We start from the raw sequence: 14,385 nt of genomic DNA, 5'->3' as shown, positions 1-14,385 counted from the left end.
CATCAGTTACTAGTAGTTTTAACACAGTAATACCATGGTCAGTACATCAGTTACTAGTAGTTTTAACACAGTAATACCATGGTCAGTACACCAGTTACTAGTAGTTTTGGCTCTGAGGGCAGGTGACAAATCGAGCTGGAAAGGACAAGCATCTCCATGAAGCTTGTCAACATACTGAAGCACAATGTACTCTAAAAAGATGGCTGTGTTGAAACCATTCACCATTGTTAAGATTTCACTGTCAGTGGATCAACACCAGTGGATAACATGGCTGTGTTTTGTGTATCAACATAACCATCTATTATGATATTTTACAGCACTGTGTGCCTCCGTACATTGACAAGCTTTATGTTGATGCTGATCTTCCTTTTCAGGCAGCACTTGGCACCTGCCCACAGAGCTAAAACTACTAGTAACTAGTACTGACCATGGTATTACTGTGCTTAACTGACCACCCAACTGGCCTGACCTGAACCCCACAGAATAGGTTGTATTGTCAAGAGGAAGGTGTGAGACATGAGACTCAACAATATAAATTAATTTATGGCTGTTATCAAAGCAAACCTGGGCTTCCATAACACCTCAACAGTGATCACCTCCATGCCACGCCCCATTGATGAAATAATTTGTTCAAAAGTAGCCCAGACCAAGTATTGACTGCATACATTGATATACTTTTCAGATTTCTCGTTTAAAATTTAGATTTTCGATCAGGTTACGAGTGATGACTAAATGCCTAAATTGTAAATGGAATGGAACCCTGCAGGACCTGTGAGGTCGACAGTGCTACCGACTGCGCAACCGTGCCCCCAAGGGGGCGCCACCATGTCCCCTACTGTGCAACATTAATGCAGATATGTTGCATAGAATGCTGTACCATGCGACGTTAATGCAGATATGATATTATTAGTGTGTAATAATGATATTAGTACCGTGCGATGTTAATGCAGATCTGATATTAATAGTGTGTAATAATGATATTAGTACCGTGCGATGTTAATGCAGATCTGATATTAATAGTGTGTAATAATGATATTAGTACCATGCGATGTTAATGCAGATCTGATATTAATAGTGTGTAATAATGATATTAGTACCGTGCGGTGTTAATGCAGATCTGATATTAATAGTGTGTAATAATGATATTAGTACCATGCGATGTTAATGCAGATCTGATATTAATAGTGTGTAATAATGATATTAGTACCGTGCGACGTTAATGCAGATCTGATATTAATAGTGTGTAGTAATGATATTAGTACCATGCAATGTTAATGCAGATCTGATATTAATAGTGTGTAATAATGATATTAGTACCGTGCGATGTTAATGCAGATCTGATATTAATAGTGTGTAATAATGATATTAGTACCGTGCGACGTTAATGCAGATCTGATATTAATAGCGTGTAGTAATGATATTAGTACCATGCAATGTTAATGCAGATCTGATATTAATAGTGTGTAATAATGATATTAGTACCGTGCGGTGTTAATGCAGATATGATATTAATAGTGTGTAATAATGATATTAGTACCGTGCAGTGTTAATGCAGATCTGATATTAATAGTGTGTAATAATGATATTAGTACCGTGCGGTGTTAATGCAGATATGATATTAATAGTGTGTAGTAATGATATTAGTACCGTGCGATGTTAATGCAGATCTGATATTAATAGTGTGTAATAATGATATTAGTACCGTGCGATGTTAATGCCCAGAGCCGTGTTGGTCTCCTCTCCTCCTCTCTGCTCGATGCTGCGTGCTCTCTTCACCACTTCTTCCACCGACTTGTAATCACTGAGTTGGAACTCATGGACCACCTTCTCCCCGTACTGGACCACCCCGACCTGAAGACACACAACGATGGAACCGTTCAATAATACAACCATCTGCTTCTTTACTTTTTTATCCCACAATTTTGTAACCCATTTTTCACCCCTGTGTCGACAGCTCCGCCAACCTGGAGAGAGCAACGGACTTGAACTCATGCTTCCTTCATGCCTGAGTGTCCAAGTTGCTCCTTTACACGTGACAGGGGGGAGTTTCCCTGGTTGGACGTAGCACGTGGAAGGAACACGTTATTCCAACCGATTCCAACTCCGATCAGAACCCCTCATGACCATAGGTGAGAATAGGAACACTTCATGACCATATATAGAGTAGGAACACTTCATGACCATATATAGAGTAGGAACACTTCATGACCATACAGTATATAGAGTAGGAACACTTCATGACCATACAGTATATAGAGTAGGAACACTTCATGACCATACAGTATATAGAGTAGGAACACTTCATGACCATACAGTATATAGAGTAGGAACACTTCATGACCATAGGTGATAGTAGGAACACTTCATGACCATATATAGAGTAGGAACACTTCATGACCATACAGTATATAGAGTAGGAACACTTCATGACCATAGGTGATAGTAGGAAGGAACCTTGCTCGGTAGACAGAGAGCTCTGTTTTCATCACAACAGTGCGTTACAGCGACTGCAATAGCGCCCCCTGCTGCTCCGATTCCCCGGCTGATCTCCTGCTCTGTCCTCCTTTCACTCATGAACAAGACTCTGCTATACTTAAACTTCTAATGTCTCGTTCCCAACCCGGATAATAATATCCTCATTAGAAAATGTACATTGTCAAGCTCCATAGTAAGCACGCACGCACGCACGCACGCACACACGCACGCGCACACACACACACACACACACACACACACACACACACACACACACGCACACACACACACGCACACACACACACACACACACACACACACACACACACACACACACACACACACACACAGCTCTGCATCTGACCCGGTCCAATGAGTGAACATCTTTACACACACACCTGTATCTGACCTGGTCCGATGTAGAACTTCTGCAGAATGTTGATGAGAAAAGCCTGGATTTCATTCCAAGGATAGATGGAGTTGGAACCGTCCAGGACGATCATGATGTCCATGTAGGTCTCACACCCTGAGGAGAAACATGTCTTCATCACATTATGGTCTCACACCCTGAGGAGAAACATGTCTTCATCACATTAGGTCTCACACCCTGAGGAGAAACATGTCTTCATCACATATGGTCTCACACCCTGAGGAGAAACATGTCTTCATCACATTATGGTCTCACACCCTGAGGAGAAACATGTCTTCATCACATTAGGTCTCACACCCTTAGGAGAAACATGTCTTCATCACATTATGGTCTCACACCCTGAGGAGAAACATGTCTTCATCACATTATGGTCTCACACCCTGAGGAGAAACATGTCTTCATCACATTATGGTCTCACACCCTGAGGAGAAACATGTCTTCATCACATTATGGTCTCACACCCTGAGGAGAAACATGTCTTCATCACATTATGGTCTCACACCCTTAGGAGAAACATGTCTTCATCACATTAGGTCTCACACCCTGAGGAGAAACATGTCTTCATCACATTATGGTCTCACACCCTTAGGAGAAACATGTCTTCATCACATTATGGTCTCACACCCTGAGGAGAAACATGTCTTCATCACATTATGGTCTCACACCCTGAGGAGAAACATGTCTTCATCACATTATGGTCTCACACCCTGAGGAGAAACATGTCTTCATCACATTATGGTCTCACACCCTTAGGAGAAACATGTCTTCATCACATTATGGTCTCACACCCTGAGGAGAAACATGTCTTCATCACATTATGGTCTCACACCCTGAGGAGAAACATGTCTTCATCACATTATGGTCTCACACCCTGAGGAGAAACATGTCTTCATCACATTATGGTCTCACACCCTGAGGAGAAACATGTCTTCATCACATTATGGTCTCACACCCTGAGGAGAAACATGTCTTCATCACATTATGGTCTCACACCCTGAGGAGAAACATGTCTTCATCACATTATGGTCTCACACCCTGAGGAGAAACATGTCTTCATCACATTCTTTACAAATAAATAACTCTTTCCAACAATTTAAATGAGCACTGAGGATCTTATTGTTGTTATTGTTTGCATGTGAAAAGAGACAGAAATTAGGAAATTAATAATTCCACAAGTCTAACTTAAGATGGAGTGCCATGATTTTTCCCCACCTAAAAGGTTCTATGGGAGACTTAAACCTTACTATGAAAGGTTCTATGGGAGACTTTAACCTTACTCTGAAAGATTCTATGGAGAACTTAAACCTTACTATGAAAGATTCTATGGAGAACTTAAAGCTTACTCTGAAAGGCTGGAGCAATGGTCCTGGAGAACTTAAAGCTGGCGTTGACTCTGGAACAGATCCCCGTGCTGTAGTATGAGCTGCCACACTCGTATGACCAGAGAGGCCCACAGGCCTGAAACATAGAACAAGTATTTATACTCACATGAAGTATTTCTTTTATACTCAGTCATACGACTATAGTGAAGTTTTTTTTTTTTTTTTTTTGCGACGCTAGATTGTTTAAATGGGTTGTTGAATCTAGAGTTATATCTGATCGTATTAAACAACGTAAAACTATTTTACAGCTGTACGGAAAGCTTGAATTATCCTCATTCTGTATTTCATAAAAGTCCACCTGATGTTATTATGAGACACTGTCTGTCAATACATTCCATACAGCTGCAGTGTTGGTGAGTTTAACGTAGTTTAACCCATTCTGACCTGAGATCAGATTCATACGAGGTTTCCTCTGGACACACACTGGTCTGATGAACCCATTCTGACCTGAGATCAGATTCAAAAAATTTCAGCCGTTCTTCGATTTTTCAAAAATAGCAGACCTACAAGCTCGTAGCGCGCCACTCGGTGGCGCGCTATGAGCTTGTAGATCTGCTATTTTTCAATAGCTAAAGCATAACATGATGCCAAAACCAAAATGGGTTCCCGTTCAGAATGGGTTAACACATAAGCAGATACTGTACTTTTCTATTTAGATGAATGGGCTGTCAATGGAGCTGTTGCAACTCTAGATTCAACCCATTATAGATAAAACAATCTAGTGTTGTAAATTGCAGCCAAGCCCACATGCCTGGCTGAAACACAAAACACAATTATTTATACCAGAAAGCATTAAACATTATATATGTCTACATGGTGGCCATTCAACTCTTACAGTATGTCAAATGTCTACCGTGTGAATATTATGATCAGTGTCCAACAGTATACTTATACTAGTGTACAGTAACTGTATATCTGTGTATTCCCCAATTCTAAACATATACTGTACTGTAAGTTCACAATCAAAAACAATGAACTTCCAATTTCATCAAAATTTCATTTCATTTCGTCTTTTGAACACACCATTTCGTATTAGTCCTATTTAGTCATCTGACATCATTTAGTCTTAGCCTAGTCTTATAGTCGACTAAATATCAAAAGCTTAGTCTTTTGGTCATTTTGTCTTAGTGTAGTCAACAAAATCCACACTGACCACAAAGCTGTTGTCTTTGGGGTTGGAGGTCAGCGTCATTCCCAGCCTCATCTTGTCCTTTCGCTCAGAGACGTTGGTGAGAGATATCCTTCCTTGGAGAAAACATCATCTTTTAGTGAAAAGGTGACAGCACTGAATGTGCAATACTGTATGTCTGGCAGAATAGTGTATACTGTATAGCCTATATGCGCACAGCAGACATTTTGGAAATAAGTATTCCTACTTCACAGGTGTTACCTATGATACTGTACCAATTATGATACCATTTACTGTGCAGTGGTTCTCAAAAAAGAAATCAAGGACCCCCATAACGTACGGGTGCAGGCTTTAGTTCCGACATACTATTGATCCGAAACCTCAATGCTAACCTAAGCCTAACCGCAAGCACGGGAGCAGCGCATGTCGGAACCATCGCTTTTTCGCATCGCATCGCATGTCCCCCCGCTTCGGATCTTCGGTGTGTCGGAAAAGCGTGCGCACCCCATAACGTACACACCCATTTGGAACCCACTCAGGGACCACTGGGGTAGCAGAGTGTTTCCAGTGAGCCAACATGCACAGTATCAGTATACCAGAGTGGCTCAGAGCCCTCAGCCTCAAAAGGCTAATATCTCCCTGGATCCATAGGGATGTCTCTATGGGGATGTCCCTATGGGGGGACATAGGGACATAGCCAGTAAGTACTGTACAGTAAGTACATTTTTATTTATAAAGCACTTATCAAAACAACAGTTACAAAGTGCTGTACAGTGGTCAACAAGGTAAAACACTATCAATTTAAAACACAAGATTAATAAAAAAAGAGAAAAAGGGCCGCACACAGGTAGCCACAATGCTGTATATTTATTATTATCCAACGTTTCGACCTACTGTAGGTCTTCTTCAGGGAAATGTTTCCCTAAAACAAAGCTAATAATAATACATATACAGCATCGTGGCTATATACATGGCCTTTTTCTAATTTTTACTTATTTACTGCCTTTTAAACACAAGATTAATAACATTAATAACACGACGAGAAGAAAAGCTAAATAAAAAAGACAACAAACATTGGCCTGTACAAAAAGGTCAGGTATAGACAAATAACAGCTCAAAATACAAACGAAATAAATATGTTTTCAGCAACTTCTTAAAAATGTCAACAGACTCTGCATTCTTTATAGAAAGGGGGGAGGGCATTCCACAGCTACGGAAAATGCCCGGTCGCCCTCAGTTACCCGTTTAGTCGCCGGAATCTTCAGTAGGCCCTTATTGTCTGAAGACCGGAGTGATCTTCAGTAGGCCCTTATTGTCTGAAGAAAGCACGAATAGGGATGTCCCTTTTTCTGAAATACCTATGTTTCTGTATCAAAGTAATGTTTCTGAAGCAAAGATTTGAGTTAAAAACGTTTGCTCTGAAAGAATATAATTGAAAGATGTGTCTTTCAATTTTTTTCACGATTAAAAAAAAAATAGCAGATCTACAAGCTCGAGCGCGGCACAATTCTATTCAGATTCCCTGAATAGATAGAGTTCCTCTGTTGGGACACAGAAACCCTTCAGGAAACGATCAGGAAAGCGTTGAAGAAGAGTTGGAATGGCTGTAAAATATCTGTGCAATTTTTGGGGTCCTTTTGACGTGGAACAAGTTTGAGAACCACTGATGTAGATATTTTGGACCCAAAACAATCAACATCCTGTCAGCACACATTCCTGCAATGGAGAACACATTTGGGGGGGTTTGGGGTATAGGAGAGAGAAACGTTGCCACCTGGGACCTCCAGATCATCCAACCAGAGGTTTATGTCTGCATCCTTAAGCTCTCTAAACCGCGTATGGTTCACACAACTCAACGTGTCTAGCCCATTTTGGGCAGGAAACCCTTTTGGTGTTAGCATTATGTCATGCTTTAGCTATTGAAAAATAGCAGATCTACAAGCTCACAGCGCGCCACCGAGTGGCGCGCTACGAGCTCGTAGGTCTGCTATTTTTGAAAAATCGAAGAACGACTGACACAGAAACATAGCTTTTTCAGAAAACTGTCAGGATGTAGAAAACATTTTTAGAATCGTCGCCAGGTCTAAATGGGCTAGTATCATTTAACCACACGCTACATGTGTGTCCCATGTGCTGCGACGTCTGGCGGGGCACAGCAACACATATACTGTATGTGGAACACAAATGTTACTCTGTGGAAAAACACAGTAGTAAAACCTGGAATGAAGGAATAGTAATGGTGGCCACATTTCTCCTTTTATATGATGCTGCCACACAATGACACACATGGCTTAGAAAGCTGCAAACACACACACACACACACACACACACACACACACACACACACACACACACACACACACACACACACACACACACACACACAGGGGGGCACGGTCACAGGCACGCACGCACATATGCATGCACACTCACATGCATACAGAGATTACAGTGATTTTACAATGACTCTTTTCATGTATGTTTAAAACATTTGGGAGATTTCTTGGCCCCCCCATCATGTATTAGGAGGGTAGTGTGAGTCACCAGAAAAAAAGGATGGCCGTTTTCAATGAATGTTGCATGGTTAAAATGGAGTTCGAAATTACAATGGGTTTTGTATATGAAGGGGGCGTGGCAGCCACAATTAATATCAAATATCTAAATACTGAATTGAGCAACGTTCACATGAGCCTCAATAGACGATGCAATGACCGTACCTAGATGAAATGACTCTTTAAGATGTCCACATGAGCCTCAGTAGACGATGCAATGACCGTACCTAGATGAAATGACTCTTTAAGATGTCCACATGAGCCTCAGTAGACATACAAAGACAAGACCGTACCTATAGATTAAATGACTCTTTAAGACAGTGACACCATAATAATGCCGTACCTAGGTTGAGCTTGGAGCAGCCGGTGACACTCGTTCGTTTTCCCAGCGGACATTTATAGATGTCTCCCGTTTGGTGTGGGCCGTTCATCTCGTAGGGAGCTCCCACCAACAGCCTGGGGACAAATGGAATGCAAACGTCAATGGACACATCCTGTAATGTCATTCATGTCGAATGTCATGTTTTTATGTTCTGCGTGGACCCCAGGAAGATCAGCTGCTGCTATGCACCAGCTAATGGGGATCCTAATAAAACTCTAAAACTCTAAAACATCTATAAATGCACCACGTCTCTGTGTGCGTATACGTCTGTAATCCACTAAACTCCAGAACCGTTCGCCTCAACGACTCGCCTTAACGACTCGCCTTAACGACTTCAAAAACCCGCGTTCCACACCGCCACAGGGGGTGCAGTGCCTGGCCTTGAGTCAGACCGATACACGATTGTCCTCACCTGCCATTTTGATTACTTAACCAGTCCACCTTTCACAGCACTCTTGAGGAAGGCAGACAGACAGACAGATACAGAGATCTCCATATGGGCACAAAAGGGACACAGACAGGTTAAAATGGGTGCTATATGACAACGGCTATTGCATTACTAGGTTCCCAACTTGCATCGTTCCCAAGTAGGCCGGTGACCGACGGGCACACGTCTAGTTAGACTAAAGACATCAGATATTACGAAACATGCACGTCACTTGCTTTTAGCCAAAGTTTATATTACCATATGAAAGCAATTATGCTGCGCATCTTTGACTTAAACAATGTGTACACACTTTGGAATATATACGTTAAACATGGTGGCAGTTTAGCCTATACTGTGATTGGATTGCTGTGATGTAATGCGGATTATGGATGCACCATGTACTTATGATTGTTTATAGGATGTTGTGTACTGTTGTTTTGTCTGTTTTTGTCTGCCTTTTATTTTTTCAACTTTTACTGATCCTGTATTTAACCCATTCTGAACGGGAACCCATTTTGGTGTTGGCATCATGTTATGCTTTAGCTATTGAAAAATAGCAGATCTACAAGCTCATAGCGCGCCACCGAGTGGCGCGCTACGAGCTTGTAGGTCTGCTATTTTTGAAAAATCGAAGAACGACTGACATTTTTAGAATCTGATCTCAGGTCAGAACGGGTTAATCAGACCAGTGTGTTTCCAGTGGAAACCTCGTATGAATCTGATCTCAGGTCAGAATGGGTTAAGGTTTGTTTGTCTTGTTTTTTGTCTCATTTTTCTTTGGGGTGAAAATTCAATGTATTTTCTCCGACACGCAGACCAAGACTAAACTAACCTGGGCTGGAAGAGTGGAAAGTCCATGGGGTGCTCACACACTCACACAACAAACACACGCACATGCAGTGTGCACGCACACACGCACGCACGCCGAGCGCTGTCAGAGAGACTGCTTTAGATCTGTTTGAAAATCCGTTTGAAAATAGCCGAGCTACAAGCTCACAATGCGTCGCGATCCGACAGATTGTGAGCTTATAGATTTGCAATTTTTAAAACATTTGTATGTATTTCAAAACTTGAAATGGTACATTCTGCATAATGAGTACTACTTTTACCTTTGGTATGTTAAGTACATTTCGACACTACTTTTACTCAGGTATATACATTTTGAATTCAGGACTTTTATACTTGTAACAGAGTATTTTCTGCATTGCAATATTGATACTTTAAGTAGCCTGAATAATTTGAGTACTTTTTCCACCACTGGCATTGAGAGATTCTTGGCGAATGATGTTGTGCACCGCTTGGGGAGATAGACTTCAGGACATGTCCTGTGTGTGTGTGTGTGTGTGTGTGTGTGTGCCCTGTGAGGCACAGCTCAGAGCATGCAGGTCTCATAAATGTCAGAGAGAGCTTTTCAGTGACTATTTAAAATAGTTCAGTGACTATAGTAAAATAGCGTGCAATTCTTTCTTTCCTCGATCAGGACCAAAGTCAGGAGATAAAGACCAAAGAAAGCAGTAACTCATTTCAGAGATAAGAGAGTCTTTGTAATTCTACAGCGGAACAAAGAGATGTCATGTCATGTGCCCAAAACACCATTACTGTACTGTACTGTAATGTACTGTACTGTACTGTACTGTACTGTACTTTCCGTCTGACATTAAACTGAAGCCTACAGCCTTTCTTCCGTCCCTCGGGGGGAGATGTCTAAGAAAGGCCTACATACGTTTAGAGGCTTTGGGGCAAAATAATCCTCATGTGATGTTTTATAGAAATGTATATGTTTAGGCTTTGGGGCAATATAATAACCCATGTGACGATGTCCTTGACGTGTGTCAACAAAAAGATTCATAGCTTCTTGTGAACAATGTACCTCACAAATACATGGCCTTGAGATTTAGCTCATGGCTGAAAACAATGAATGCGTGAAGCACCATGTGGTAAAACACATTCCTCTACATTTATCTGTATGAACAGTTCTTTCAGTGATGCCATCCGTCAAAGTCAAACCCATCAGGGGTGGGAAAAAGCACAACATGTGTTACTCTAGGGCTCCGAGACATGGACACTTTCAAAGAAACTAGAGAAACGGTTGGATGGCACTTACACCCGCCTTCTAATGAGAGCGCAAAATCTGTCTTGGAAAAGCCACCCATCGACTAATCTAATATATACGGCAACCTTCCCCGTGTTTCTTCACTAGTCCGGTCCAGAAGAACACAGTTTGCCGGCCACTGCTACAGGGCTGACAATGAGGTTATATCTTCCCTTCTTCTCTGGAGTCCTGCCTCAAAGCAGACCAGAGGTAGAAAACTGTCGTCCCCTGATGTCATCGCTATACGCTATAGGGACACAGGCATCAGTAAGCAGGAACCGGGGGTGGCAATGAAGGCCCGGGAAGTCTGGCGTGATATTGTGAAATCCACGATTTCGACGCGGTCGAAAAATAGACTGTATACAAGGATCTCCCAGCTAATGAGACATATAGCCTATGCCTTAAAACATATACTTGCCCTATAAAATTAAAAACCACCTTATGATATATATTTTTTTTTTCTTTATTATTATTATTTTTTTTTTTTGCATCTTAAGGATGCAGACATAAACCTCTGGTTGGATGATCTGCATCTTAGAAATAGTTCTTCACTGCCGTTTGGCAAAAGAACTACGGCACGGTTAAACCAGAACTGCAATATTTGGCGGAATAAGAATAAGAAGAACATACAATAAGGGACCATAGGCCCTTCAGGCTTGGTCCCTTAATGATAATAATGAGTCACTTTTATATAGCACTTTTCCAAGTAGCCAAAGTCGATTTACGTAAGCCTACGGGAAAGGAATGTTATGGTGGGTTAAGGGGAGACATTTTAACTGGACACAGAGGTCACCTACTGTATAATGTTATGGTGGGTTGGGGAGACATTTTAACTGGACACACAGAGGTCACCTATAATGTCATGCCGGGTTAACTGGACACAGAGGTCACCTATAATGTCATGGTGGGTTGGGGAGACATTTTATCTGGACACAGAGGTCACCTATAATGTCATGGTGGGTTGGGGAGACATTTTATCTGGACACAGAGGTCACCTATAATGTCATGGTGGGTTGGGGAGACATTTTATCTGGACACAGAGGTCACTTATAATGTCATGGCGGGTTGGGGAGACATTTTATCTGGACACAGAGGTCACCTATAATGTTATGGCGGGTTGGGGAGACATTTTATCTGGACACAGAGGTCACCTATAATGTTATGGCGGGTTGGGGAGACATTTTATCTGGACACAGAGGTCACCTATAATGTTATGGCGGGTTGGGGAGACATCCTGACTGGTCACAGAGGTCATCTAGGAATAGAAGTATGTGTTTTCATCTCAGTGAAAAGCAGAAGGAACATCTGTCTCAGTTGTCCACGCGGCTATATATCCCTTAGAGGATATCTACACACTTGACACCACATTGTAACTAAACTCCACAACCTCCCAGACTTTCTGAGTCAACCTCAGACACCTTTTCAAAACACTAGAGTTTCAAAACACGTCAAATTATTACTCCCTGTGTTACCATGAGGTAATCTAAGACTGGGTAGAGTTAGGGAACATTAAATGGGGTGTGCAGTCGTGCATGATACTACTATGATACAACCGCCTGTTTTAAAAGTACTGTAATAGATAGAAGTATATACTGCATTACTTCATGCAGGACACCTTTGTCATCTGTGACATCAACAACTGACTGCAGTGATATTGATGAATTCAATGAATTGAATTGATATTATTTAGGGGTGTCAAAACAAATCGAATTAAAATTGCGATTCTCATTATGAACGATTCAAAATCTATTCATATTTTCCAAAGATCCTTTATTTGATTTATTTTTCCCAGGAGCATGCAGCGCATGTTCGAGTGTTAGTCCGACCGTTGTTCCCGCATGTCGGACCTACGCTCCATCAACACCATGTCGGACTAACGCTCCGTCAACACCAGAGTCGGAAAAGAAGCTGTTAAAACAGTAACAGTAATCTATGAGTGACACAAATGTAAACAAGCTGTGATGGATGTGATCCTCAAAGAGCCACACAGTCAACTCTCTCACACACACACTCTGGGAAGCATTTCCACCTCACACGCCATATTCTATACCAGCAGTATCACTTCAGTTACTGCTGTCCAGTCTAGTGGCACCAGGAGAAGCTGGAGCTAAAGGTTCACCTCAGGACACTGATCGATGAGTTAGTGTCGAAGTGTCCTTGAGCAAGACTCTGAACCCCTAATTGCTCCTGGTGTGCTGCTTGGAGCCTTGCATGGTTTCCTCTGCCATGCAAGGCACGGTATGAATGTGTGTGAATGGGTGAATGTAATGCACAATCTATGTAAAGCACCTTGGATAAAGACGCTATATAAATGCACCATTTACCATGAGATAAATTAATGAATTAATGAATGGGAGCCATTGTTGCCTGTCTGTCACTCTGGCCGTCTGCCCTCCCTGAGTGAGAACGTCACTCAGGGACAACTCATTAAGCGTCTGATTGTGTTCCAGAACTTATTAAGGGTCATTAAGAGATGCTAGTTATGTCATTGGGCATCGACGGGCGGCAGACATGGTGGTGATGATGAATTGTGAGTCCGGACGGACAGTTAATACTTCCATGGTTACACCAGAGAATACATGGTTTTGTCCCAGGCAGGCATTAATGCGGTAATGTTTTCCACATTTGGTCAGAGGAGATGTGTAATATACCGTGAAACCACATCCCCAAGTCCCAAAAAAAGAGCCTCTGTCCACTCACTCCTGCTTCAATAACACACTCGCTCCTTATACATTTCATAGAGTGACAGGTTAGCAGGTTAAATGTTGTTGCTGTGTGAAGGTTATCCTGTTGACTAAAGACATTATCTTCGAGGAAGCAATCTGATTGGTTGAAACAGCTTTCTAGCCGTGCTTAAACCACAATAATGGTACGGCTAATCAAAACAAAGAATCCAGCCGTGCTTTTCTCTCAGAGCGCAGCAGACTCGGTGGATATGCTAGCTAGTTTCTTGGGACAGTTGTGGTCGTAGTGACTACATCTGTCATTCAGCCATTCGTTTTAAGGGTAACTGTTGTATAATTGCAATATTACACTCGAGGATTTCTTTACCTTTCGGAACAGCAGGCGTGCATTAATGACGATAAAGAACACCCTCTCGTGTAATATTGCTTAAATAAATTAGCGAGTTCTGGTCTCAAACTCGCACTGTGAACAAAAAAAAAGAGAAAAAAAAGTACTCACAATTTTTACTTAAGTAAAAGTATCAACAGCACTCTGTTACAAGTACAAGTCCGGAATTCTAAATTGACTTGACTGAAGTACAAAAGTATTGGTATGTAAAAGATGGAATGCCGTGACCATTTCCCAATGTCAGAAACACATGTAAAATAAATTGGTAACTGGCACATTCCAGACTCCAGACTCTATATAGCATTCAGGAGGTGTAGTTCCAGACTCTATATAACATTCAGGAGGTGTAGTTCCAGACTCTATATAACATTCAGGAGGTGTAGTTCCAGACTCTATATATAACATTCAGTAGCTGTAGTTCCAGACTCTATATAACATTCAGGA

General features: G+C 41.7%; 1 protein-coding gene across 3 annotated transcripts in view; it reads right to left on the bottom strand.

The window, feature by feature from the left end:
- Positions 1-14,385, bottom strand: part of itga11a (integrin, alpha 11a) — an 80,524-nt gene that overhangs the window by 46,212 nt on the left and 19,927 nt on the right. For 2 of the 3 annotated variants that reach the window (XM_080773777.1, XM_080773778.1), the window contains exons 3-7: positions 8,312-8,424; positions 5,441-5,532; positions 4,249-4,363; positions 2,874-3,001; positions 1,703-1,851 (exon numbers count right to left, since the gene is read on the bottom strand). In XM_080773777.1, coding sequence (XP_080629903.1) covers positions 1,703-1,851; positions 2,874-3,001; positions 4,249-4,363; positions 5,441-5,532; positions 8,312-8,424 — 597 coding nt within the window. The remainder of the gene's footprint in view (positions 1-1,702; positions 1,852-2,873; positions 3,002-4,248; positions 4,364-5,440; positions 5,533-8,311; positions 8,425-14,385) is intronic. The other variant, XM_080773779.1, reaches the window with a different exon arrangement.

This window comes from Protomyctophum bolini, assembly GCF_963924005.1.
Source record: "Protomyctophum bolini genome assembly, chromosome: 1".
In the NCBI taxonomy this organism is placed as follows: domain Eukaryota; kingdom Metazoa; phylum Chordata; class Actinopteri; order Myctophiformes; family Myctophidae; genus Protomyctophum; species Protomyctophum bolini.
This window is presented reverse-complemented; position numbering and strand designations above follow the sequence as displayed.